The 26132-nt window shown below is 36.2% G+C and overlaps 1 protein-coding gene across 1 annotated transcript in view; it reads left to right on the plus strand.

Annotated features, from left to right (window-relative positions):
• KNTC1 (kinetochore associated 1) overlaps window positions 1-26132 on the plus strand; it is a 65990-nt gene that overhangs the window by 18015 nt on the left and 21843 nt on the right. Inside the window, exons 16-42 of the mRNA XM_061169124.1 lie at window positions 979-1104; window positions 1195-1284; window positions 1695-1748; window positions 3191-3252; window positions 5265-5376; window positions 6464-6611; window positions 6796-6848; window positions 6942-7043; window positions 8516-8632; window positions 8725-8868; window positions 9301-9399; window positions 10031-10134; window positions 10288-10387; window positions 10835-10969; window positions 11518-11637; window positions 13020-13092; window positions 13936-14003; window positions 16588-16868; window positions 17632-17804; window positions 18253-18350; window positions 18917-19055; window positions 19530-19586; window positions 20093-20256; window positions 21800-21904; window positions 22282-22410; window positions 23033-23149; window positions 23976-24085. Coding sequence (XP_061025107.1) covers window positions 979-1104; window positions 1195-1284; window positions 1695-1748; window positions 3191-3252; window positions 5265-5376; window positions 6464-6611; window positions 6796-6848; window positions 6942-7043; window positions 8516-8632; window positions 8725-8868; window positions 9301-9399; window positions 10031-10134; window positions 10288-10387; window positions 10835-10969; window positions 11518-11637; window positions 13020-13092; window positions 13936-14003; window positions 16588-16868; window positions 17632-17804; window positions 18253-18350; window positions 18917-19055; window positions 19530-19586; window positions 20093-20256; window positions 21800-21904; window positions 22282-22410; window positions 23033-23149; window positions 23976-24085 — 3080 coding nt within the window. The remainder of the gene's footprint in view (window positions 1-978; window positions 1105-1194; window positions 1285-1694; window positions 1749-3190; window positions 3253-5264; window positions 5377-6463; window positions 6612-6795; window positions 6849-6941; window positions 7044-8515; window positions 8633-8724; window positions 8869-9300; window positions 9400-10030; window positions 10135-10287; window positions 10388-10834; window positions 10970-11517; window positions 11638-13019; window positions 13093-13935; window positions 14004-16587; window positions 16869-17631; window positions 17805-18252; window positions 18351-18916; window positions 19056-19529; window positions 19587-20092; window positions 20257-21799; window positions 21905-22281; window positions 22411-23032; window positions 23150-23975; window positions 24086-26132) is intronic.

A 26132-nucleotide genomic window follows, 5' to 3' on the forward strand; every position in this document is an offset into this window, starting at 1 on the left:
CAACAGGAGAAGCCACCACAATGAGAAGCCCTCACACCGCAATGAAGAGTAGCCCCCGTTCGCCGCAACTAGAGAAAGCCCGTGCGCAGCAGCGAAGACCCAATGCAGCCATAAATAAATTAATTAATTAATAAAATTTAGAAAAAAGAACCTTTGATAAACTTTGAAAAGTAGACGTGAAACATAATTGTGTGGTATTCTTCTAAAAACCAGCTCCATTCACTTTTTTTTTAATATATCAGTATTAATTTCCTGTTTTTTAAAAAAATTAATTGTTTCTATTTTTGGCTGCATTGGGTCTTCGTTGCTGCGTGCAGGCTTTCTCTAGTTGCGGTGAGTGGGGGCTACTCTTCGTTGCGGTGCGTGGGCTTCTCATTGCGGTGGCTTCTCTTGTGCCGGAGCACGGGCTCTAGGCGCGCGGGCTCAGTAGTTGTGGCTCATGGGCTGTAGAGCGCAGGCTCAGTAGTTGTGGCGCACGGGCTTTGTTGCTTCGCGGCATGTGGGATCTTCCCGGGCCAGGGATCAAATCCATGTCCCCTGCATTGGCAGGGGGATTCTTAACCACTGCGCCACCAGGGAAGCCCTCCATTCACTTCTGAACAGCAAAATTTCGGACACATTACTTACCCTCTCTTGAGCTTCAGTTTTCTTGATTGTAAAATAGGGATCTTAGTATTTACCCCATAGGGTTATGATGAGGTGCAAATGCTTACTTAGGTTTTTATGAGCATTAACTGAGATAATTCACATAAAGCTCTTAGTACACTGCTGGTCGCATTTAGTGAGGACCCAGTAGAAATGGTTTCCATAACACTTTGTAATCTGGGTTACCTTTCAGTTATCTAAGTGTTACCTTCTTTAATGCTTATTCTTGAACCACATGAATATTCACATTTTTTTTTTAACCTACAGCGTAAGATTTCATCCACAGACATTATTTTGCTTCAAGTTTCTTGATGTGGCATTTTTATATTACAGCTTGTTTACAAAGTAAAATCAAATGATATATTGGAGAAACTAGCTTTGAGTTCTCTGGACACCAGTGAGCAGACTGAATGGCAAAAACTTGTAGATGAAGCTAAGGAAAATCTGCATAAAATCCAGGTATGTTTTCCCTGTCGTATGCTAGAGTATTCAGATCGATGGATTGATCAACATTACGTTGCCTTACCATGTCTGGCATTTATGAAACAGGACGATGAATTTGTGGTGAATTACTGCTTGGAGGCTCAGTGGATAACCTATGAAACGACCCAGGAAATGCTGAATTATGCCAAAACCAGGGTAAGTGTTTCTGACCTCTGTGCGTGTTAGTTTGTCTTATGCAAAAGAAGTAATTTGCAAAAAACTGAAGGATTTTTCCCATAGACCTTTTTTAAAGTGCATTTATTTTGCTGTTCCAAATGATGCCATTTTTGCTATAGATCGTTCCCCTCACTCACCTGTAAATGAGTACCATTGCTAGTTATAAACCTTAAAATCAAGGTGTAACAGATGGGCAAAATGTGAGCTGTTTTCATAAAATGCATTATTTTTAAGATATGTAACTTCTTTATTGTTCATTGTTCATCTCAGAGTTCAGTGCAATTTAATTTTTAAAGATGATTTTTTCCTTTAATTCACAGGAAATCCATCTTCTTTCATGAAAAACCTAGTATAGCCGATATTCTAACCGTGTTTCTTATTTATCTTAGCTTTTGAAGAAAGAAGATAAAGCTGTTCCTATCTATTCTGATGGCTTAAAAGAGGTAATTACATTGGGTTTATAGGTTAATTTGGGAATGAATATACTGTTACAATATATTTTTGAATTCAAGATAGGTCTGTATTTTTTCAAGAGCAAGGTATATTAATACATTTTTTCCTTATTGCAAAATGGGAATAATAATAGTACTTATGGGTTATATTGAGGTCAAATGAAATATTTCCTATAAATCATTTTGCATAGTGCCTGCTATTTCAAATAATTGTAAACTGTGATGATAGCTATGATGGTGCCAAAAATATATGTGCGTGCACATGTACGTACAGATCTTCCTCAGCTTATGATGGGGTTACATCCTGACCAACCCATTGTTAAGTTGAAAATACCGCAAGTCAAAAATTCACTTAAGGGGGGGTGGTTCCGGTGGGATGAATTGGGAGACTGGGATTGACATGTATACTCTAATATGTATAAAATAGATAACTGATAAGAACCTGCTATATAAAAAATAAATAAAATTAAATTTTAAAAATAAAATTAAAAAAATAAGCTACAAGGATATATTGTACAACACAGGGAATATAGCCAATATCTTATAGTAAGCATAATTGGAGTATAACCTCTAAAAATTGTGACTCACTATATTGTACATCAACTATACTTCAATAAAAAATGTTTTTCAAAAAAAAAATGCACTTAATACACCTAACCTACTGAACATGATAGCTTGGCCTCACCTACCTTAAATGTCCTCAGAGCAATTATATTAGCCTAGAGTTGTGCAAGTCATCTGACTCAAAGCCTGTTTTATAATAAACTGTCAAATAGCTCATGTAATGTATTGAATACTGTACTGAAAGTGAAAAAACAAAATGGTTGTAGTAAGTATATCGGTTGTTTGTGATTATGTGGCTGACTGGGAGCTGCGGCTCCTTGCTGCTGCCAGCATCACGAGGGAGAATCGTCCTATATATTATTGCTAACCCAGGAAAAGATCAAAATTCTAAGTATGGTTTCTACTGAATGCGTTTTGCCTTTCCACCATCATAAAGTCGAAAAATCTAAAGTTGAACCGTTGCATGTCAGGGACCATCTATATATATATATTGTTTTCATCTATATATTTTTTAACTCTTATCTCAAAGTAAATGTTTAGTATAATCCAGCTAGGTTTTACCATAAGGGCATATTTATAAATCAGTGGGGAAACTAATTGATTTTGAAAGGCACCTACAATTAATGTACAAATACCTTCCTCTTCTTTGCGGGTTTATTGCATTGAGTGTGATTGGAAATATTTCCGTTATTTCAAGTTTTTTTGTTTTGTGCTAAGTAAAGGCATTCATATTTATGGAAATTGACCTGTAATATGGGATAAAATGAGAATATGTACAAGACTTCTGAAACAGAATGCCTAATTTTTGGTGTTTTTTATTTTAATATTATTGCACACAACATTCAGACTGTCAAGTTATTTCTTTTTAGGTACTAAGGGCTCATGCAAAGTTGACTACTTTTTATGGAGCATTTGGACCAGAAAAATTCAGGTATGTGCATTCCCCATTTTGAACTCTGGATTATGAATTAGATTTAAGTTTGGAATGTTATAAAAGATATAGCATTGCTTTGAGTGAATTTGTGTTTCTGGGGGGTCCAATGATGGAAAATGTTATCTTTCCTGCTAAGCTTTAGGCACTTCTACATCATCCATTGGAATTGATACATTTGGAAGGCAGATTTAAATAAACGTACCTTTTGCCTTAACAATCCACTTCTGGAAATTAATCCTGTTAGATATACTAACATGTGCACCAAGAATATCGTTATTGACAAATATGAGATCTAGTTACCTTAAAGCTAAGGCAAATTTATTTATCATGATAAACTAACAATGAAGGAAGCTTTATTTTTTCTCCTTATGGCTATACAGTTATCCCGATACTATCATAAAACATTCTACCTTTTCACTGCTCATTGAAATGTTACCTTAATCACATGCTAAAATTCTCACGTGTATTTAAGTTTCTGCAATATAATTGTATTCACTTGATCTCATCTCTCTATTCATTCACCAGTATCAAATAGTTTTAATTAATGTAGCTTTAAAGTGTCCTATTAACTGGTAGACTAGTCCTACTATACTTTTCTTATTTTTCGGAATTTGGGCAGCTACTCTTTTCTGTATGACACTTGGAGTCAGAATCAGCTTATCCGGTTTTTTAAAAATCTTATTTTTATTGGATTTTTTATTATTTATTTTTATTGGGAATGTGCTGAACCTAAAATCAATTTGGGGAGAATCAGTATCTTTACAATATCAAGTCTTCATATCAATATTTAAGGGCAGTATGTGTCTTCCTACTCATTCTATCTTTTTTTATGTTCCTGAGTGGTATCTACTCAGTTGTCTTCATATAGATTTTTTACATTTTTTTGTTAATTTTATCTTTCTTCCTACTTTTATAAATGGGACTTTTCTCCATTGTATTTTCAAAAGGATATAGAAGCTATTGATTTTTTAAAATTACTTTTAAACCAACTACCTTATTGAATTCCTTTTTCACTTGTAGTAATATTTCAGTTGGTCTTGTTTTTTCCAAGTATATAATTATATATGCAAATAATGATAATTTTGCTTCATTTTTTTCCTCATTTTTTTTCCTTGCCTAATTTTGACTGGTACTTGTAGAACGTTTTTGTTTTTGTTTTTTTTTGATGTGGGCCTTTTTTTTTTTTTAAGTCTTTATTGAATTTGTTACAATATTGCTTCCATTTTATGTTTTGGTTTTTTGGCCATGAGGCATGTGGGATCTTAGCTCCCAGACCAGGGATCGAACCCACACCCCCCTGCATTGGAAGGTGAAGTCTTAACCACTGGACCGCCAGGGAAGTCCCATGTAGAACATTATTAAATAATGGTGGTAAATAGGCATCTTTCACTTGTTCCTGATATTAGTGAAAATGCTTATTTTGTTTTATCATTTAAGCATGATACAGGCTTATAGGGTTTTGTCTTTTTGTCATTTTAAGGAAGTATTCATCATCTATTTCTGATCTTTAATTAGGACTGGGTAGTCACTACAGCTTTGTTGGTTATAGCAAAAGACTGGAAGTAACCCTAATGTTCAACTGTGGGTGTCTAGTTAAATTATAGTATATCCATGCCATGGAATAATATGTAGTCCTTAAAAAGAATAATATCTATATGTGCTCATTTGGTACAAGCTGCCAAGATAATATAAAATGAATTTTTTTAAGTACAAATAGTATACATAAAAAACCCTCATTCATTTTAAAGTTAAAAATGGTTGCTTGTATATGTAATGATTATCTCAGGAAGGACCTACAAGGAGAGCTATAACTTCTGGGGGAGATACAGGAGTTCTATAGGTCTGGGATAAGAAGGAAACTTACTTTTCACTGTATAATCTTTGATTCTTTTTTTAACTCTGAGGAAAAAGAAAACCTAGTTAAAATGCATAATGATATCTAATTGTAACATATAACCTTAATATATATTTTTTGACTACTAACTTCTTTCCTCTCTTTGACTTTGCAGGGGTAGTTCTTGGATTGAGTTTCTGAATAATGAAGATGACCTTAAGGATATTTTTTTACAGCTAAGAGAAGGAAACCTTGTTTGTGCACAGTACCTTTGGCTGAGACATCGGGTAATTTGTTTTGCATTTTTTTCTTAATGGCTTTATAGCTCCTGTGAGAGGTGATTGAATCAGTGTTGGAAACTAATAGGGTGGCAGGAGTGACTGGGCAATGGGGTGTTTTCAGACAGTTTGATAAAATATGACCTGTCCCAGAGAAAACTATCCTCTGATGATATTAACTCAGAGGAAATATTATACATAAAATATAAACTTATGTTATCTCATCATTCAGAGTCTAGTTAGCTCCTAAACTTAGGTCAAGAGGTAACATTTTATTAAGCAGTTTGTTGATGGGCTTTCTTATGTAGGAATGGTGGAGAGGGTAGTCCTGTTGCAGCTCAGATTGTGGAAAAGGATTGCCCATTATAATTGCTGCTCCGAATCTCCTTAATGTTGATATAGAATATTAGGTCCAAAGCTCAGTATCTGGGAGTGATGCTATTAAAGACACATGCTTGTTAGGGTTTGTACTGTCACCTCCAGTTGAGTTTTCCCTAGAATGCCATCTCTGCCTGTTCCTCTGCCTCTAATTTATTAACTAGTACTCGCTGCCATGAGGTTTCATGGAATTTGTGGCTACCAACTTGAATCATTTGCACAGAGTAAATCACCTTTAAGGGTAGTTACATCAGTAAAATTTTTTTTTTAATATATTTATTTTATATTTATTTATTTATTATTTTTGGCTATGTTGGGTCTTTGTCGCTGCGCGCAGGCTTTCTCTAGTTGCGGTGAGCCGGAGCTACTCTTCGTCGCGGTGCGCGGGCTTCTCTTGTTGCGAAGCACGGGCTCTGGAACGCACGGGCTTCAGTAGATGCGGTGTGTGAGCTCAGTAGTTGTGGCTCGTGGACTCTAGAGTGCAGGCTCAGTAGTTGTGGCACACGGGCTTAGTTGCTCCGCGGCATGTGGGATCTTCCCGGACCAGGGCTCGAACCCGTGTCTCCTGCATTGGCAGGTGGATTCTTAACCACTGCACCACCAGGGAAACACAGTAAAATATTTCTTGAAATGACTTTCTAATAGGTCTTTCCCTCTTGGGAGGCTATCAGTTTAAATTTGTTGGATAAATCTTAGTTTCTCACTCTGTACGATTTAGGCAAACTTTGAAAGCAGATTTGATGTGAAAATGCTTGAGAACTTGCTCAACTCAATTTCTACACCAGTCTCTTTGCAAAAGCTTTGTCCATGGCTTAAAAATGATGTGATCCCATTTGTGAGAAGGACTGTACCTGAAGGACAGGTAAGTTGCCTTCAGTGTTTTCACTCTTGATGATTCTATTTTTTACATTATATCGTTGAAGATTAAGTCGTGCTAACACCAGTTAGTTCATTTTAGTGTCTCTTGAAAGACTACGATGGAGGTTTTAAATTATTTCAGTGATTATTTGTTCGTATCAATACTTTTTATGATATATCTATTTCAGAAAGTTCTTGCAAAATGGTTGGAACAAGCAGCCAGGAACCTTGAACTAACTGATAAGGTAATACCAGTATAATTAGCACTGAAAAGGCATTTCCAGTACTCCCCATGGCATAAAACGTTATTTTTAATGGTCTCTAATATTTTTTTAAAGGCAAACTGGCCAGAAAATGGACTTCAACTGGCAGAGGTATTTTTTACAGCAGAAAAACCAGATGAGTTAGGATTGGCGTCCTCTTGGCATTGGAGTTCCTTGGTATGATATGAAAAACAAATTTTTAGTAATAAAACATTTAATTTATATTGAAGGGTTTGTCTGTGTGTATTTAGACACATATTCACTTCTTAAATATTCTTTTTGTATGTTCTTTTGTTGTGTACTTTTAAAATCCACAAAAAGGAAAATTAGGTTTTTTTCTTCCTTATGTTTCTGTTAAAACTTGAACCTGTCTTAATGCACTGTTTTTCTCTATTGAGCCAACCAAAAGGGAAACAATATATAAACATACTCCTAAGTAGTCTAATTGGGATTTTATGCATTAGTAACATTTCACAGTCCTTTAAAAGGGCAAAACTTAATAACATATTAGGATTAGTTTTCAAAGGCTGTATCAATCAGGTTCACTTCTTTTATTTAAAGTAGTAAACTACTTCTAGTTTTGATTGCATTTCTTAGGCATTCCAGTAGTCATAATGGCTTAAGTACCAAAGAATTTTTTAAAAGATCAAATTGAAAAAAATCTGGGACTTTCTGACTGACGAATAAAATAGCAATGCTAGAAAGAGAACTAAAATCAGGAATATTGATGTTACATATGATGTTAATTTGAGGTTAATGAACTGAATTTATTATTTGGCTTCTAAATTTCTTAAGTTCATTTATTTTTCCCTTCAGATTTCTAAAAACTAGAAAGCATTCATTATATTGAAAAAAAAAATGCATTCTTATATTTTAAAAAAGTTTGTTGGGGTACCATAATTTAGTTTACAAACTAGCATGTTGAGACATCTCAGTATAACCTCAACTCTGAAGTTTAAAGTACTTAAGGACCGGAAGGTATGACCTTTTGTAACATCATACATACATTATGAAATTACATTTATTCCTTAAGTTTCTAGAGCCCAAAAATAAATAATAAATTTCCTCCTACTTTCTGATATAGCAGATTCTTGTTATTAATTATACTTACTGATTATGTGCTGTTAAGAATAAGACAGGAATTTTTTCTGTAAGTTTCAAGCAGTATATTGATGTTATATAATCAATACATGTTATAATGTACAATGTATATTGATCATTTTATATGTTTTTCCACAGATGAGCTTTTCCTCTTGCTATAAAACACTACTTTGTCTTTTCCCTAATTGCCTTTTATCAATTGAAAATTCTGTTCCTTGTATATAACTTTAGGAAATGTCATCGCTTTGTATCTGTTCATGGTCTATATGGATGGAACATTGAGGATTATCTAAATGATGTTTGTGTAGCTAAATATATTGGGGTTCTGAAAAAATATTACACTAATATTAATAGTTTTTTCTATTTTTTTAAGAAAGAAAATTTCTTTTAGATTTCTATTGGATTCTGATCTGTTAATTAGTACTAGTTAATTTTGCTTAAACGTCTACAAAATTTAAAGGCATAAGTTGCAGTTTCCTCTTATTTGTATTTGCCTCTCACACTTTTATTTCATATCCTTAACGACTTAAACACTTTTGTTTTATAAGGATCATCAAAACATGGAGGAAGTTTGTCAGTTAAGGACTTTGGTAAATAACCTGAGAGAGTTAATCACACTGCATAGGAAATACAACTGCAAATTGGCCCTCTCTGATTTTGAGAAGGTAGAAGTCTAGATTTATCAGAATTATTACTATTTTATCATAGCCAACACAGCTAGAGTTTGCATTTATGCCGTCTTTATTTCGACATCCAGGAGGATACAACCACCATTGTATTCCGAATGTTTGATAAAGTGCTGGCCCCCGAGCTTATTCCTTCTGTCTTCGAGAAGTTTATCAGAGTTTACATGAGGGAACATGACTTACAGGAGGAGGAACTTCTTCTTCTGTACATAGAGGTAACTTCTTCTTTAGCTCTAGTCTTTTTTTCTGTATCTGTGCAGTGCGTCATTGTATTAAGTGTTTAACTCTTTACGGAATGTCATGCTTTACCATTAGGATTGACGCAGCGTATTGTATTGGTTAAGAATGTGGGTTAACTCTGCTACTAACTGACTGGTCACCTTGAGCACAATGAGATAATAATAGGACTTTCTCCAAATGGTTGTTGTGAAATAATAGAGCATGAACAAAGTTTTCTGTACCATGTAAAACTGAAGGCCAAGGTTTTGGCAATTTTGCACTTGTTGACCATTGTTCAGCATTCATGGCTAAGTAGAAGTTTTTGGTTTTTTACGCATCCATAAAAGCTATTTATCTATGTTTATATATGTGTGTGTGGGTGTTTTAGTGAGAGTTTTAAATTTAAAAAAATGTTTATCCCATTTTAGGATTTATTGAAGAGATGTAGCTCAAAGTTCACCTCACTCTTTGATACAGCATGGGAAGCAAAAGCTATGGCAGTAATAGGATGTTTATCTGACACAGATGTAAGTAAATAGTGATCATATAGATTTTCCTTTTGAGCATTGCATCCTTTCTTAAAACTTTTTTTCTGGTCACAAAAGCAACATATATTTGTTAGGGAGAATTTGTGTAATAGGAAAAAAGAATAAAAAGAAAATAAAAACCACTCAATCCTTTTTTCTTATGAAAATAAAAAGTGAAAGTCTTCTCATTCCCACCCCCAGAAAAACCCACATGGACGGTTGGATGCATATATTTTCAGGCATTTCTATGGTCTTACAAACATAGAGACATTTTAAAATATGTTTATCATATGCCTTTATTTTGACTTCACACTGTTATTAGTCACCATTATAAAATGGGAATAAAATCATGGAGAATATTTTTTTAAGCACAGAGTCTATAGAAAGTTAATAGAGCTATATGATTTAACTTACAGCAGAGAAAATACTCTTCTGAATTTTTCTAAATAATAAAATTGCCCTTTATGGGTGAATATTGGAAGACATATATGCTTTTGCAGTCAGAAGATGAAATATTCTCAAGCTTCCATCCAGTAGATGCAAGATCCCTGCTGTAGATTAGGCTGCATCATTAATTTGCATGAAAAGTACATCCGAGGGCTACTCACTGTCAGTGTGTCTGTCTTTATAGCTCATATTTGATGCTGTGCTCAAGATAATGTATGCAGCAGTGGTCCCCTGGAGTGCAGCTGTGGAGCAGCTAGTGAAACAGCACTTAGAGATGGACCATCCCAAGTAAGATTACAGCGTACCAAACAGCTTTTTTGGTGTTGGATAAACTTCATGTTTTGAGTTGAAATTCATATATGTTTTTCTATCCTTTACTGTGTCCCTTAGTATTTCATAAAAAAAGACAGTCTATGTTAATATCAATAAATTTACTTTCAGAGTCAAGTTATTACAGGAGAGTTACAAACTAATGGAGATGAAAAAACTTTTACGAGGCTATGGAATAAGGGAGGTGAATCTCTTAAGCAAGGAAATAATGGTAAGTACAATAATTGAATGTTTTAACGCCTTTGCTCCACTTCCAGAGCCACATGGGAAATTTAACCGGATTTTATATTCTTTAAGATTAATAGAGCTAGGTTCTTCGCCGCTTCCCTTTTGTTAGATAGAATGTTAAGAGAGTGTTTGATTGGTTGTTAGAGTAGTAAAGACAACAGACAGTAAATTAAGAAGCTGAAGGAATATATTATACCATCATGTTGTACGCCTTAAATATATGTAATTTTTATTTGTCAATTAAACCTCAGTAAAGCTAAGGGGAAAAAAAGAAGGGTGAAAGGACTGTCATTAAATTCAGAATGCAAATCATGTTTTAATTTTTCATACAGTTTAGAGTTTGCTGCATTGTTTTAATTATATGAACAAATGATTTTTGGGCTCTCTGTGAGATTTCATAACAAAGAAATGTGTATTGTCTCTATTTCAGAGGGTGGTAAGATACATTCTCAAACAAGATGTCCCATCTTCTTTAGAAGATGCTTTAAAGGTGGCCGAAGCATATATGTTGCCTAAAGACGAAATCTACAGTCTAAGGATTATTGACCTGATTGATAGAGAAAAGGTGTGAAAGTTTTATATCGTACTTTTATATGGTTGGTTTGTTTGTTTTGAGTTTTTAAAGATTTAACTATCAAATTATCCAAATAGACAAGCACAAAATAAAGTTATACCAACATTGGACATTAGATTGGCCTATATATGTATATAGTTTTGTTTTTTTTGTTTTAAGTATTTTGTGAATACCTGATGAGCTTTCATAGTCTTTGGTAGTTAACAAAACTCAAACTCATGTTTTACATATGCGTAGGACCCTTTGTTTCCAGAATAGGAGGTGGGTTTTCTTTTTGTGTTTTTAAGTGTCTTTATTTTTATATAATTCTAAAACTACAGGCATACCTAAGAATTACAAAATACAAAGGGTAGTATTTTAATTTACTTTTTCTGTTTGCTGTCATCCAAAACAGAATTTTCAGATTTTTAAACCATGGAACCATAATGTCTTTTTCAAAATGATGTCTTTTCATCTTTAAATAGAAAAGTAAGAGGTAAATCCAAATCATCCTTTGCAGGTAGCAGCTGTTTTTTCTTCCTTTCAAACTCTGTTTACAGGGTGAAGACTGTATCCTTCTGTTGAGGTCTTTGCCTCCTGCTGAAGCTCAGAAAACTGCAGGAAGAGTAATCATATGGGCACGACTGGCATTACAGGAAGAACCAGATAATTCTAATGAGGTGAGATTTTCACTAAATAAAATGTAGATAAATCCAATTTTTATGGATATTTATCAACAGGATAGAAAAGACAGACTTACAAATGTGCGTATTTGCTCTTCTCACTGCTAGAATGGCCTAATATTAAAATTCCCATTTACTATATAGAAAATTTACCATATAGAAAAACAAACAAACAAATACAGCTGCTTTGTAGCAGTGGCTTTGAGCCCACAGTGAATAATCTAGGATCTGCAGATCAAAAGGATTAACTGAAGTATCTGTTATACATAAAGAATTTTCCGTAATGCCTTGAAATGTAGACAGTGTTTTGCATTGTATGGAACATAGTCATTACTCTCAAGTAACGTCAGCCACAGAACCAACGTAAATCTAATCTGAGAACAGAACGTTGAAACTTAGAAACGGTTTCCAGAGAGCCAATTCACAGTAGAGAGATAAGGGACCGAAAACCTAATTTATCCAGGGTAGTTGAGTTTTTTAAACCTTTGAAGATACTTACCTCCCAGCCTCTCTCAGTGGTGCACTTCAATCATTTCTTACCTTTAGGGAAATGATTTTTTTTTTAACATCTAAAATTTATTATCCTCTTATTGTCCACTAGGCATTAGGTTAAATACTTCAAATGGATTGTCCACTTCTTCCTCACAATAAAACTGTGAACAAAGTTGTGAAGGAGGCCCTATTGTTAGCTCCTTTTGATTGAGTTTAGAAACTAAAATTTTAAAATTAGTGGCTTTCCCAAGGGTAGTTGGAAAGTGGCAGAGTCTCATTTCAAACTGTCTGTGTTCTCAACCACCAGCTTCAACTGCAGCCCGTAGTCAAAACGTTTGAGTACTTTGTATGGACCTGGCCCTTGCTAAGCATTTTACACATACCATGTCTTTCAATTAAAGCTTTTCCCTCTTTGGTTTTTCTTATCTTTAAAAAAAAAAGATTTTTTTTTTTTTTAGTCTTGAGGATGATTCTTTCTTTGACTTCTGATTTCTATACTAAACAAGTTCAGTTCTCTTTAACTTTTCCAGAGATCCTTTCCAGGTTTTTTCTCAAATAATAAGTAAAAGCTGTTAAAAAAACAAAACCCAAATGCCTGTTAATTATAGTGTATCTGAAAGGTGATTTGGGAGATTTGCATATTCTATAGTATTTCTATATCATATATCCAAGAGTCCATATGGGTATTTTTCATGTTTAGCTTATGTATTATTCAATTATGATCCATTCTTTGGCTGCCCAACTCCCTGTAACACAGACCTCTCAACTCTTAAGCCATATCTATTGTTTATTCTGATTCTGTGCTTTTTATTTATTTGTCTATATATGCACTACATATACAATGGCAAATACAAGAAAGAGACTTCATTTTGCATTTTTGTTTTTAGGACAAGGCCTGGAGACTGTCTGTAGCGAAGACATCAGTAGACGTTCTTAAATTACTGTGTGACATTCAGAAAGGTAGTTTCCATCTCTGTTCGCTCCTCTTGGTTTAGTTCTAAAGCTGATCCTTTTCAGAAGAGGGCATCAGTGACATCTCCCATCCTGACCCACAGTTTTCCTGCCTCTGATTGTCTTTTTTGATCCCACACACTTTTCTTCATGAAAAGGCTTTCTTGCCTTATTCTTTTTTTTTTTTTTTTTTTTTTTTAAACATCTTTATTGAAGTATAATTGCTTTACAATGGTGTGCTAGCTTCTGCTTTACAACAAAGTGAATCAGTTACACATATACATATGTTGCCATATCTCTTCCCTCTTGCATCTCCCTCCCTCCCACCCTCCCTATCCCACCCCTCTAGGTGGTCACAAAGCACAGAGCTGATCTCCCTGTGCTATGCTTGCCTTATTCTTTTGATTAGTAGTGTAAGAGCAGAAGCATGTAAGATCAACTCATCATTTGAGTATATGCTTCAGTGACTGTTTAATGCTGGACTAGATTTCTTTGGTGCCTTGCACTTTTTACTCACATTGCTCACTTATCACTTGGTTATGATTGGGAAAAAAACCATTTAACCTTGAATTTAAAACAATTAACAAAGTAATTCTCTTGGGGAACAAAAAATCTGGAATTTATTTCAGAAAAATTGCCATTTGTCTTGTAACCAACAAACTTCTCTTTTCTACCTTCAGAAAGAATAATTAGATTTCTTTTTGTACTTAAATTGTCTTCTATCAGAATCTGAAAAGAACTACTGCAGACTTGAGATGAGAAAACCAAAGCGAATTAAAATTTTAGCTTTTAAAAATTCTGATAATATCAGAATTTGGATGTATGCTATAACTTTTAAAAATTTAATTACAGACAATCTGCAGAAGAAGGATGAATGGGAAGAAAGCTTGAAACAATTTAAAACTGTTGCTAGCTTACAGGTAAAGATGTTAAGCCATGTTGAACGTTATTACTTGACTCATCAGTGCATTTGACATAGATCAGTTCCTCCTTAAAACCTTCTGCACTAGCCTTCAGAGACTTCAGATATACTGGTTTTTCCTCTTTCTGTCTCTCTTTTTTAAAGCAGCTTTAATGTAATGTAATTCACATACCGTACATTTCATCTGTTTGAAGTGTATAATTCAGTGGTTTTGGGTGTATCGCATTATTGATTGTTTAAATCGTGGTAAAGTACATACAATGTAAAATTTGCCATTTTAACCATTTTTCTGTTTACAATTCAGTGGTATTGGCTCCATTCACAGTGCGGTACAACCATCACCATCACCAGTATCTACTTTTCATCCCCTCAAGCAGAAACTTTGCACCTGTTAAGCAATAACGCCCCATTCCTCTCTCCCCGCAGCCGCTTGTAACCTCTAATCTACTTTTCATCTCTATGAATTTTCCTATTTCATAAATTTCATATAAAGTGGAATCATAAAACATTTGTCCTTTTGTGTCTAGCTTTTTTTACTTAGTATAATGTTCATCCATGTTGTAGGATGTATAGAACTTCCTTCCTGTCTCTGGCTGAATAATATTCCACTGCATGGCTCTACCACATTTTTGTTTATTTATCTCTTGATGGACACTTGGGTTGTTTCCACTTTGGGGCTACTGTGAATAATGCTGCATTGAACATGGATGTACAAATATCTGTTAACTTCCTGCTTTCAGTTCCTTTGGGTATATACCCAGGAGAGGAATTGCTGAGTCATATGGTAATTCTATGTTTAACTTTTTAAGGAACTGTTCTCTCTTTTTTAATTGTATTCTAGTTTATGCCTTTTTAAAAAACCATTTTGGTTTACGGTATCTTTATAGATTATTTATTTAACTCTGGTGGCCCGGAATGATGGCTAACAGTAGCTGTCATTTACTCAGTACTTACCATGTACTAGACATGGGGCTTTGCATGTGTTATTTGTCACAGTAGATCCCCAGGGAGGGTACTGTTATAATTCTCCTTTACAGATGAGGAAACTGAGGCACCACAGTTTCTCAAAATATTGCGAAAGACAGCAAATTGTCTATAGAAACTGGCCTAAAAGATTACTGTCTACTTCATAATGTCTTAATTTTTTTTTCTATATAGTTTCATTCTAGGTAGTTCACTTTTTCTTGAAAATTAATTTCTGTTAACTTTGAACTGATTAACTGTCTTCAGATTTGAAATTTGAAATTAATTATTTTATTTTGGCTCTAAGGCCTTCCTAACGTGAAAAGATTTTGTAAATAGAAGGGCTGTCAGGGTTAACTGATAAGTTTCATCAAATAGGAAATTGGGTAGATGTGAGGATCTCTTTGTGAAAACTTGAAATTAACACACCGGCAGATTTAACTCTCAACTGTAGTATCTCAAAGAGTGTAAAGAAGAAATAATTTATCATGGTTTATTGTACTGCTTTTTCTCAAAGTATGGCCCATGGACTCCCAAGGGTCTCTTGAGACCCTTTCAGGGAGTCCATGAGATTAAAACTCTATTTATAGCAAAAATAAGAAATTGTTCTTTCCATCCGTATTCTCTCATGAGAGTATACTGGGTTTTCAGAGGCTTCATGACGTGGTAATATCATCGCTCTAAAGGCTGATGGTATGTGCACTTTTATATGCTCTTGTATTTTAAACTTTTCTGTTTAATTTCTGATATGGTAAATCTTGATAGATATCTCCTTAAAAAGTTTTTTGGGGTCCTCAATAATTTTTAAGAGTGTAAAGAGGTGCTACAACCCAAAAGTTTGCGATCTTCTGTATTAAACAGTAGATGTCTTTGTGTGAAGCACCCAGGAGTCAGCATAAGTTAACTTCTCCACGGTCTTCTTAAATTTGAAAATTACAGGTACTTTAAAGCAATGGTTTAGATCTAAGCAAGGTCATGTTTAGTTATCGTGCTACCATTTATGGAACAATCCTTGTGCCAGGTCTAGTGGGAGAGGCAGGAATGCTGCTAAACGTCCTCCTGTTCAAAGGCAGCCCTTGCGGCAAAGAATCATCTGGCAGATTGAGAAACCCTGTTCTAAAGTGTGGTGTCAAAGAAGAAGGTCTCACTCACTCCCACTACCTCTTGGTGTCCTTCCCTGGGCTTCAGCAGGATCCTTTTATGGGGTTGGAAAAATTAATTCTAGGTCTGGAGTTAGCAGCTAACCAGAAGTTATTACAGAAAAGAGCAAAACTGGCTTCTTCAAGCCACCAGGGTAGAATCGCACAAACCTAATACTTAATCCCTCCCTCCTTCTGTTCAGGGTTAGGGTTAGGATTAGGATTAGGGCAGAATTGCCACAACAGAATTACCAGACCCAAAAACGTCAGCAGTGCCAAAGTTGAGAAAGCCCTGGGTTAAGTGATACTTTCCCCTTTTCCAACCTTTATATAATAAGTTACTTTTGAAATATAGAGTCTTAAATTCTTAATTTACAAGGGAGAGAGAGAGGTGAAATAGAGGTTCGAGACACACCGATGATTTTCAACCGCAGATGAACTGAACAGACGTGGGGCTTTGTCTTGCTTGCCTTGCTACAGGAGAACTTTGAGGTTTTTCTTTCGTTTGAAGATTACAGCGATAGTTCCCTGGTAGCAGAGCTCCGGGAACAGCACATTAAAGCTCAGCAAGTCGCACAGGCTAAACACAAACCCTGGAGGCCAGCAGAGCCTGCGGCTGCTGAGGAGGAGAGGCTGAGCGCCGAGTCCAAGCTGCACCGACAGGTGCTGGCCCTGCAGGTGTCCCGGCAAGAGCTGGAGGCCAAGATGATCTTGAGGGCCTTGAACGACGGGAACGTGGAAGTGGTGCTGAGAAAATGCAGGTGAGTTCCGGGTCCCCAAATCACACAGCTCATCAGAAAGGAACACTGGTTTCGTTTATTTCTTCGGTGACGAGGATAGGGATGGTGACCCTTTCACTTCCACAGACGTGATTCTTGGTTTCTCGCCCTGAGAGCCTGTTTTGGATGCCTGGGTCAGAAAGTGGTGGCGTAGGGACTTGTGGTTAAGAAACTGCCTGCCAACGCAGGGGCCACAGGTTCGAGCCCTGGTCCGGGAGGATCCCACATGCCGGGGAGCGACTAAGCCCGTGCGCCACGACTACTGAGCCTGTGCTCTAGAGCCCATGTGCCACAACTACTGAAGCCTGTGCGCCTAGAGCCCGTGCTTGGCAACAAGAGAAGCCACCGCGATGAGAAGCCCGTGCACCGCAACAAAGAGTAGCCCCCGCTCGCCGCAACTAGAGAAAGACTGCACGCAGCAACGAAGACCCAACACAGCCAAAAATAAATAAATAAAATAAATAAATTTATTTAAAAGAAAGAAAGAAAGAAAGAAAGTGGTGGCGTAGAAGAGGAGTGACTAACCCAGTGTAGTTAGGTAACCAAACCATTGAGTTTAGGTCACCTTGCAGTGCAACAATTAGTGGTATCCCAAGCAAGTTGAAAAACGAAGCACACTGTATACCATGAAAACATTTAAAGACATTGTAAATGTTGTTAGTGGTTATATATTAATCCAAGAAAGGCAAATACATCTGCTTTCCATACGAGTGCTCTAACTTCCGACACTTCCTTTCTTCCAAAGAGACTTGTTTAAGTATCACTGCAACACCAACACTGGGAAATTGCTGTTCCTGACGTGTCAGAAGCTTTGTCAGATGTTGGCTAATGGCGTTCCCATGACAATCCCTGCGGGACTAAATCTTCCTTCTGAGATACATGATCTAGCATGCCAGGCTGCCACCATCTGCAGTCCAGGTGACAAGATTTATAATCTACATGGTTTTATATTCTCTGCTTCATTTCGTACTTGTCTAATGCTGTCTCCTTACAGTTGGACACTGAGGTAGAGAGAGAAGCGATCATTATCCCTCTTTCACAAAGGGGACACTTATAATTGAACCTCTATGGGGGTTATGATTTTAAAGTATTTCCAAAATTAACAATGTCATTTCTGACTATTGACAGTATTCGCTTTCAGAAGATTGTGAAATTCCTTGCCTCCCCATATCTGATCTTACTTTCCAGTCAAGCTTAAGAAAAATGTTGACCTGTATTATTTAGGGTAGTCAAAGCTATGTGGAAACCTTTCTCTCTGCTTTGTGGCCTACCTTAGAATTTTGAATGGTAATTATTCAAAGGTTGTTTTTGTTGTTCTAAACACATGAAATACTAGTTTAATGATTTTTTCTCCATTTTCTTTCAGATTTTTTGCTAGATGCCTTAGAACTCTGTAAATATACTTTAATGGCAGTAGAGCTTTCCAGACAGTGCCAAATGGATGACTGCGGAATTCTCATGAAAGTAAATTGCTTTGAATTTCTTTTCCTTAAACAAATCCCCTCCCCAATCCATTACACACCACTTTTAAATCACTTGCATAGTTTATAAAAATACTGAATCTACCTCTCATATTTTCTTACTCTAGACCAGAGAACTACTTAAGGGCATGAGACCACTTCTCTTTTCTAGTCACATTTATTGGCTTTAATTTGCACTATCTTTTGAAACATTGGGCCTCAAACAAGGCATCTCTGGACATTGTCCAGAGTAACAGTTTGTTGCTTTTTTTTTTTTTTTGGCCATGTGGCTTGCAGGATCTTCCCCTACCAGGGATCGAACCTGGCCCCCTCAGTGAAAGTGCCAAATCCTAACCAGTGGACCACCAGGGAATTCCCTGAGTAACAATTTAATTTAAAGCAGCACTATTTTAAGCCATAGACCAGAAGAAACAGACTACATGGTTGTATTTGACCATCAACGTTGTGTTTGGCTCTGATAGACCTGATTCTGGATTCTGCTTGGTGAAGAAGGAATCTGTGTTCCGGAGTGTCCTTACCTGTGTCTTTTCTGTATGATTTGATATTTAGACTTCTTTTGGAACTCATAAAGATCCATATGAGGAGTGGTCTTACTGTGACTTCTTCAGTGAAGATGGGATAGTTCTCGAGTCACAGATGGTGCTCCCTGTCATCTATGAATTGATTTCATCACTTGTGCCTCTGGCTGGTAAATCTCATTTGTGTCATCTCTTTTCTGTGTATTTCTGCTTCATGCAAGTTTAAATGGTAGAGGTTTGGAACTGGAACTACACATAGTAACATGGATGAATCTTGTAGGCATAATGCTGAACAAATGAAGTGAGGAACAAAAGAATATGTATTGTATGATTTCATTTATGTAAAGTACAAGGACGGGCTATAAGGAGGCCATGCTATTGGAAATCAGGGTAGTGTTTACCCTCGGAGGGTAGACTGGAAGCGGGCAAGGGGATGGCTTCTGGATGCTAGTAGTGTTCTGCGTCTTGGTCTGGATGTACACTTATCTGTACATCCAGACCTGTAAAGGTTTTGGTTTTTTTTAAGTAACAGGTTGCTTTAGAACATTATTTGATAAGAGCACAATATTAAAGTCTCTCTGGGACTATGTGCTCTAAAAGAGAGTTATTTTACTTATTGTTATTGAATTTATTCTCTTTTGTAGAAAGCAAGAGATATCCCTTCGATTCTACAAGTTTACCATACTGCTCCATCAGTGAAGGTATTTGACATCAGAAACGTATAACCATTGAATTACGATTTTGTAAATAGGCCAACATAGAAATTTCTTGAAATCCTGAATATGAATCTGATGTAATGTCCTTAATATAGTTTCTTAATTATTACTGTCACATTGTTACTCATCCAAACTGTCAGGAAAATGGGTCATTTGGCTTATAGTGTTAACTTTTATGAATCTGTTCATAAATTTTGGTCTTCCAAGTAGAGAAATGGTTTTCTTCAGCTAATGATTTAAGCATCTCAAAATAGGCAAGTTACAATCAAAGTACCTCAGTATCCATGTACCTAGCTATTTTCTGGTTTAGATCAAGCCTCGTGTTAACTCTTTTATTTACTAACTTTGAGAATCAATTCTATGATCATTACCTGCATTGAAGAAGTAGATCGTCCCTGAAAACAATTTCCAAATATGGTCTTTCTTTGTTTAAAAAAAATCTAAATATTAAAATACTTGTACTCGAGTAAAATACTTTTATCATTTCACAGGAGACAGCCTTATGTTACCTATTATCAATTCCATCTCTGCCTTGCTTCAGAACCTTCAGGAATCTAGCCAATGGGAACTGGCCCTAAAATTTGTAGTTGGTTCATTTGGTACCTGTCTTCAGCACTCCGTGTCAAACTTCATGAATGCCAGTTTGAGCGACAAGGTACAGTTTCGAGAACAACTACTTTGACTTTGCGCAAATACAGATACAAAAGCACTGCCAAACAAAGGAATTTGGAACCCACATTTTCCTATTTGGCTTTGTAGTAAGGAAATTGATAATTTGTCAGATTTAGGAAACGTCTGTTGAACATGTACAAAGTCAGGTATAGTTCAAGGTGCTTGCACACATTTTCTTTTTTTAAAAAAATTTTTATTTATTTTTTATTTTATTTTATTTCTTTTTTTTTTTAATTTTTATTTATTTATTTATTTATTTTTGGCTGTGTTGGGTCTTCGTTGCTGTGTGTGGGCTTTCTCTGGTTGCGGCGAGCGGGGGCTACTCTTTGTTGCAGTGCGCGGGCTTCTCATCGCGGTGGCTTCTCTTGTTGTGGAGCATAGGCTCTAGGCGCGCGGTCTTCAGTAGTTGTGGCACGCGAGCTCTAGATCGCAGGCTCAGTAGTTGTGGCACACGGGCTTAGTTGCTCCGCGGCATGTGGGATCTTCCCGGACCAGGGCTCGAACCCACGTCCCCTGCATTGGCAGGCAGATTCTTTTAACCACTGCGCCACCAGGGAAGCCCTTGCACACATTTTCATACCTAATCTTTATGACAAACCTCAGAGACTCCACTTTGCAAACAAAGAAACTCAGATTCAGGGAGGTAAAGTAAATAATCTGAGGCTTTTGGTTACAGTGGTAAGTCCTCTTACTCCAAGCTCAGTGACCACATTGGGTCAAAACTATCGATCTGCTATTTGTTTTACTGTGGCCCAAATTATAATTATTACCTGACGGCATCATTAAAAAGATTCTAGAAGACAAACTATCTGTTGATAACTTGCTGATGAAGCTGGTCTTGTATTCATTTCTACTACTCTATTCATATTTACTAAATGCCAGTTTTTTTAAAAATCAGCTTTATTGAAGTATAGCTTTCAAAATTAAAATGCACGTATTTTGGGCTTCCCTGGTGGCGCAGTGGTTAAGAATCTGCCTGCCAATGCAGGGGACCCGGGTTCGAGCCCTGGTGCGGGAAGATCCCACATGCCGCGGAGCAAATAAGCCCGTGCGCCACAACTACTGAGCCCGCGTGCTGCAACTACTGAAGCCTGCGTGCCTAGGGCCTGTGCTCCGCAACAAGAGAAGCCACTGCAATGAGAAGCCCGCGCACCACAACGAATAGTAGCCCCTGCTCTCCACAGCTAGAGAAAACCTGTGCGCAGCAACGAAGACCCAACCCAGCCAAAAATAAATAAAATAAATAAATTTATAAAAAAACAAACAAACACATATTTTAAGTATATCAACCAATGTATTCACCTTGTCACCAACACCATAATCAAGGTACAGAGTATTTTATAAGGTTCCTTTTTGCCCTTTCCCAGTCAATTTCCCTGCAAGCCCCAGCTTTCTGTCATTATAGATTAAATGACAATACTTTTTGCATATAATGCTGAATTTTCAAAGTTCCTTAATATTTAAGAAAAGTTTTCAAAACTGTGCATAGACGTGGACCTGAGGATTCTTTTGTTCTTTTCTAAAAGTTGTGTGGAGAGGCCACATTAGTTAAATCCAAGCATGTTGTTATGGAATTGAAAGAGAAAGCCGTTATGTTTATCAGGGGAAATGCGGCAACACTTTTGTACAAAGTGAGTATTCGTTTGTGGTAAGCTCTTTTCTCTCTCTCTCTCTCTCTCTCTCTCCTGCTTGCTTCTGATTTTTCAGTGAGGATAAGAGTGAGGAGGGGGAGGGGATGTTAGGGACTTGAAAAGAAGTAATACAGAGAAGGTAAGTGTTCTATGTCATATAGAACTTGTTAGAGTTTCTTTCCTTAAATTTATAATAGTGATAAAAGGCATTAAAACTAAGCAAACAAGTTGGAACTATTTTACTATAAATAACTTTTCATGAAATGCTTATTCTTTCGTGGGGCCTAAAACTAAATTTAGTGACAAATCAGCCTTTAGAGACCGAATTCTGTTTTGATTGTGAGGAATTTGCTTCTCTGGATGCTTTCTTCCCACAGGTATTTAATTGTCGCCTGGTGGATCTCAACTTGGCATTGGGGTACTGCACTCTCTTACCACAAAAAGAAGTCTTTGAAAATATATGGAAGCTCATAGATAAAGCATGGCAGAATTACGACAAAATATTGGTATGACCTAAGGAAGCACACCTTCAGTTCTTGAAATATTGAAGATTTAGGGGAAGAAGTAAAATTGGCTTTGCCACCAGAGCTTAAAGATTTAGCAGAAGAAACGTCAAGCTAACACACATGGTTTCTACCAGCTTTTCCTTAACTGGCGACACACCGGCGAATGCATATGCAGGTCCTAAGCATTGCTCAACCCACAGGGTTACATTTTTTATTTCTTAAATCTGTGTTCAGCCAGAGAACCTCACTGCTTATGCTTACTCTAGTGTACGGGAAACCTTAGACCCACGAGCCAGTTCTTCTTTGTAGGACAAGTTTAACGGATGCAAAACTTGTCTTTGATATTGTTTGTTTCAAAATTTGCCCTTTGTGGGCATTTTACGTGCAGGATAGCTCAGATTCGGCCTTTCTTATGAAAGAAATCCAGACTAAATTTATGGCATCACACTAAAAGCCGAATTACCTAAGTATTATATAAGTAATGACGGTGTATGAAGCAACACGTAACATTCCAGCTGTTATCATAAAGAAAGATTCTGGTTTTTATTGTTGGGTTTCTTTTAAAAGGTATTAGAACATTTTCTATTTGCAATTCAATTTTAATTCGATTTTAATTTTTCAGGCAATATCTCTGGTGGGCTCTCAGCTGGCCAGTCTCTATCAGGAAATAGAAATGGAGCTTAAGTTCTGTGAACTCAGTACTGATTCCCGGTGGGGTATTCGTCTTAGGAAACTTGGTGTGAGTATTCTTCAAGTGCCATGGAGTTTCATCCATTCTGATAATTACCCAGTTGGAAAATTTAAAAACAAAGAACTCATTATCCTTTACTTTTGGAGAGGTTATAAATAAACCGACTTGTAAGTTTTAGTTAGTTATTACACGCATTGGTGCTTTCAAAGAAATAAGGACCTTTGGCCTCATTTTCTTTTTGCTATATTTTTAAAGAAATTAGAAGAGGCTTGACATTTCATCTGCTTAGCCGTCTCATTATAGGAATGTATCTAGTATTAATTAACATTTAAGGTATTCCAGGCCTACCCTTTAGCCTCATACTTTTTTGTGTGCTATTTGTTTAAAGATAATATTAAAATGTATCTACATTGTACTATGCTTCAACAACTCCTACCAGGGAGAAGTAAGTGGCCCTTATTTTTCACTTTGCAAAAACAAACCAACAAAATCCTGTTTTCTTTACTATGAATGTAAAACATTTTATTTTATTTGCAAATAGTTGACTTATCGGGAATGTAACCATTGTAGAAATGGTATATGTTTTGAAGCCTCCTTCCTATGCAGTAATGGGACCGTTTGTTGCTAACTACCAAACTTTACTGAAGAACTAGGGGTTAGTGTGACTAAGAGAGATTTTGGACCTCTAGCCAAATATACCTGAAATTTCAGAGTGATGGTTGAGTTGGGTAGTATGATAAAAATAAAAGTTGAAGGAGCTATAGAAAAATGTTTCTCTAAAAAAATGGATAGTAAAAGGGCAGGTCACAACAGTGCCCTTAGTCTTATACATTTCAGTTTAGCAGGGTTTTTGTTTTGCTCTTTTTATTTCTAGATTTCTTTCCAGCCAGTTTTTAGGCAACATTTTCTCACCAAGAAAGATCTCATTAAAGCTCTTGTGGAGAATATAGATATGGATACAAGCCTCATTCTGGAATATTGCAGGTAATTCTTTAAATTTCATTGGTATTTTTGCTGTTAGCTTAACAAACTGGTAATGCTAATGTGAGAACACAGTGATAACAGTGATTATTACATGTGGCCCATGACCTCTGATGTTTTCTTTTGCTCAACCACAAACTGAGTAAGTCCGAACCAGATTAAATTCTCTCACGATATCACCTTTTTAATTCACTCTTTGGTGTTTCCTCAACTTGCCTCATGATAAGCATCACGTGGGGCACTTGATTTAAAATACAGATTCCTGGGTCCCTCTGTATTGGTTCTGACTCGGCAGGTCTGGGCTGAGGCCCAGGAAACTGGTCTTAATAGGAGCTCCAGACGATTCACATGATAAGGGAAGTTTGGGAATATTCTGAGCAAGTAAACTTCTAAATCAGGTCAAGTTAGGGGCAAGTTGATCTTAAATTAAAAATTGGTGAAAAGTATGATTTAGGGAGAATTTTTTTTAAATAACTTTAAAAAACTAAGACTAAGTGTTATTTATAGATACAGCTTACTGTGATGAGGAGGATCAAATGATTTGTAATTTATATCTCTGTTGTTTTTATCTGATAAATTTAGATATTAAATTTGCTGGCCCATTATTAGTTTCAAAGTGGTTTCCCACACATCATCACATTTACTTTTTATTGTATATTATAACCAATTTATGTATGAGAAAACAAACCCATATTAGGTGCCCTGCTCAAGGTAGATAATAAGTACTGCTTCTAAAATACCAAGGGTGCTGTAATCCTTATCCAATTTGTGACAGATGGGTGGAATCTCAGTTCTTGATAATGAGGCTGCTTAGTGCATTTCCTCACCAGACAGGGATCTAGTTCTTTGTCCTTGTGGATGGTGGGGAGTAATGCCCCTGGCTGTCACCATCCTGAACCTGCAAGTCAAGGACCATAGGGTGCTCATAGCTCTAACTAGCTGTGACTTACCTGCACTCTGATATAACAAAACTATGCCATTCTTCAGTTTGGAGTGCTACAAATCCAGAATGAGGTACGCACACTCCCTCTTCTTTATTAATTTGAACTCCTGGTAGATTTTTGTCTGTTGTTTTATGGCGTGACCCCTTTTCTGAAATTTAAATAGCTATAATTATGTCAGGCTCATTTCACAATCGTTGTGCTTACATGGCATTGCTGATTTTTACTTGTGTGATAGTGACTGTCTTGCCTCAGGCAGTCCCACTGAATAAATTTAGATGACCTTTACAATTTCAAGGAATGACTTTAAAATTATCGTATGTAAAGCTCTTCTTGACATTTCAGTTATTCTGTATAGCAGATTAAACTATCCCTATCTTATTAATAGGGCTTAGAAGGCATTTCAGTTGTCGATTTGTCTATACTAAGCTGATTCTTAATTTTTAAATGTACTACTTTTTCTAATTCAGATGGCACATATTAAAATCAAAGTCCCACATAATTCCACCCGTCAGGGATAATCACTGTTAAAAGAGTTTGGCCTATATTGTTCTTTTTTCTTTTTCCTTATGTATTTACTAACATGCATTTTTAAAAGTTTATGAAAAACAGAATTGTACATTATCTTGTAGCGTGTATCCTTCACTTAACAAAATAATGTCTTCTCAGATTAGGACATATAGCTCTTCCTCATATCTGTTGAATCCTATGGTATTCCTTTGAATAAGTTATTTAACCAGCCCCCTATTGATGAGTATTTGTTTCCAATTTTTAAATATTACAAGCAGTTGTTACAGGACATCCTATATGTGTGTCTTTGCTACTTTCGTGAAGTGTATGAAAGTGGAATTTCTCTATTAAAGGACATAAATATATATTTTCAACTTTATTACAAATTTCCCTCCAAGATTGTGCCAGTTTATATGCCCACCAAGAATATCTGATGTTTTTAAAAGCAAGAATTAACTTTGAAAACAAGTAGATGGTCTGGTTATGACACTTGACAATGGAAGGGTTAGATTTCAGTGGTGGGAGCTCATGCCTAAGTTTTCTGTGAGAAACTCTGTGTAGAAATGCATGCATTTTGGGACATTCATGTGTAATTGAAT

Source organism: Eubalaena glacialis, chromosome 15 (genome assembly GCF_028564815.1).
Source record: "Eubalaena glacialis isolate mEubGla1 chromosome 15, mEubGla1.1.hap2.+ XY, whole genome shotgun sequence".
NCBI lineage: Eukaryota > Metazoa > Chordata > Mammalia > Artiodactyla > Balaenidae > Eubalaena > Eubalaena glacialis.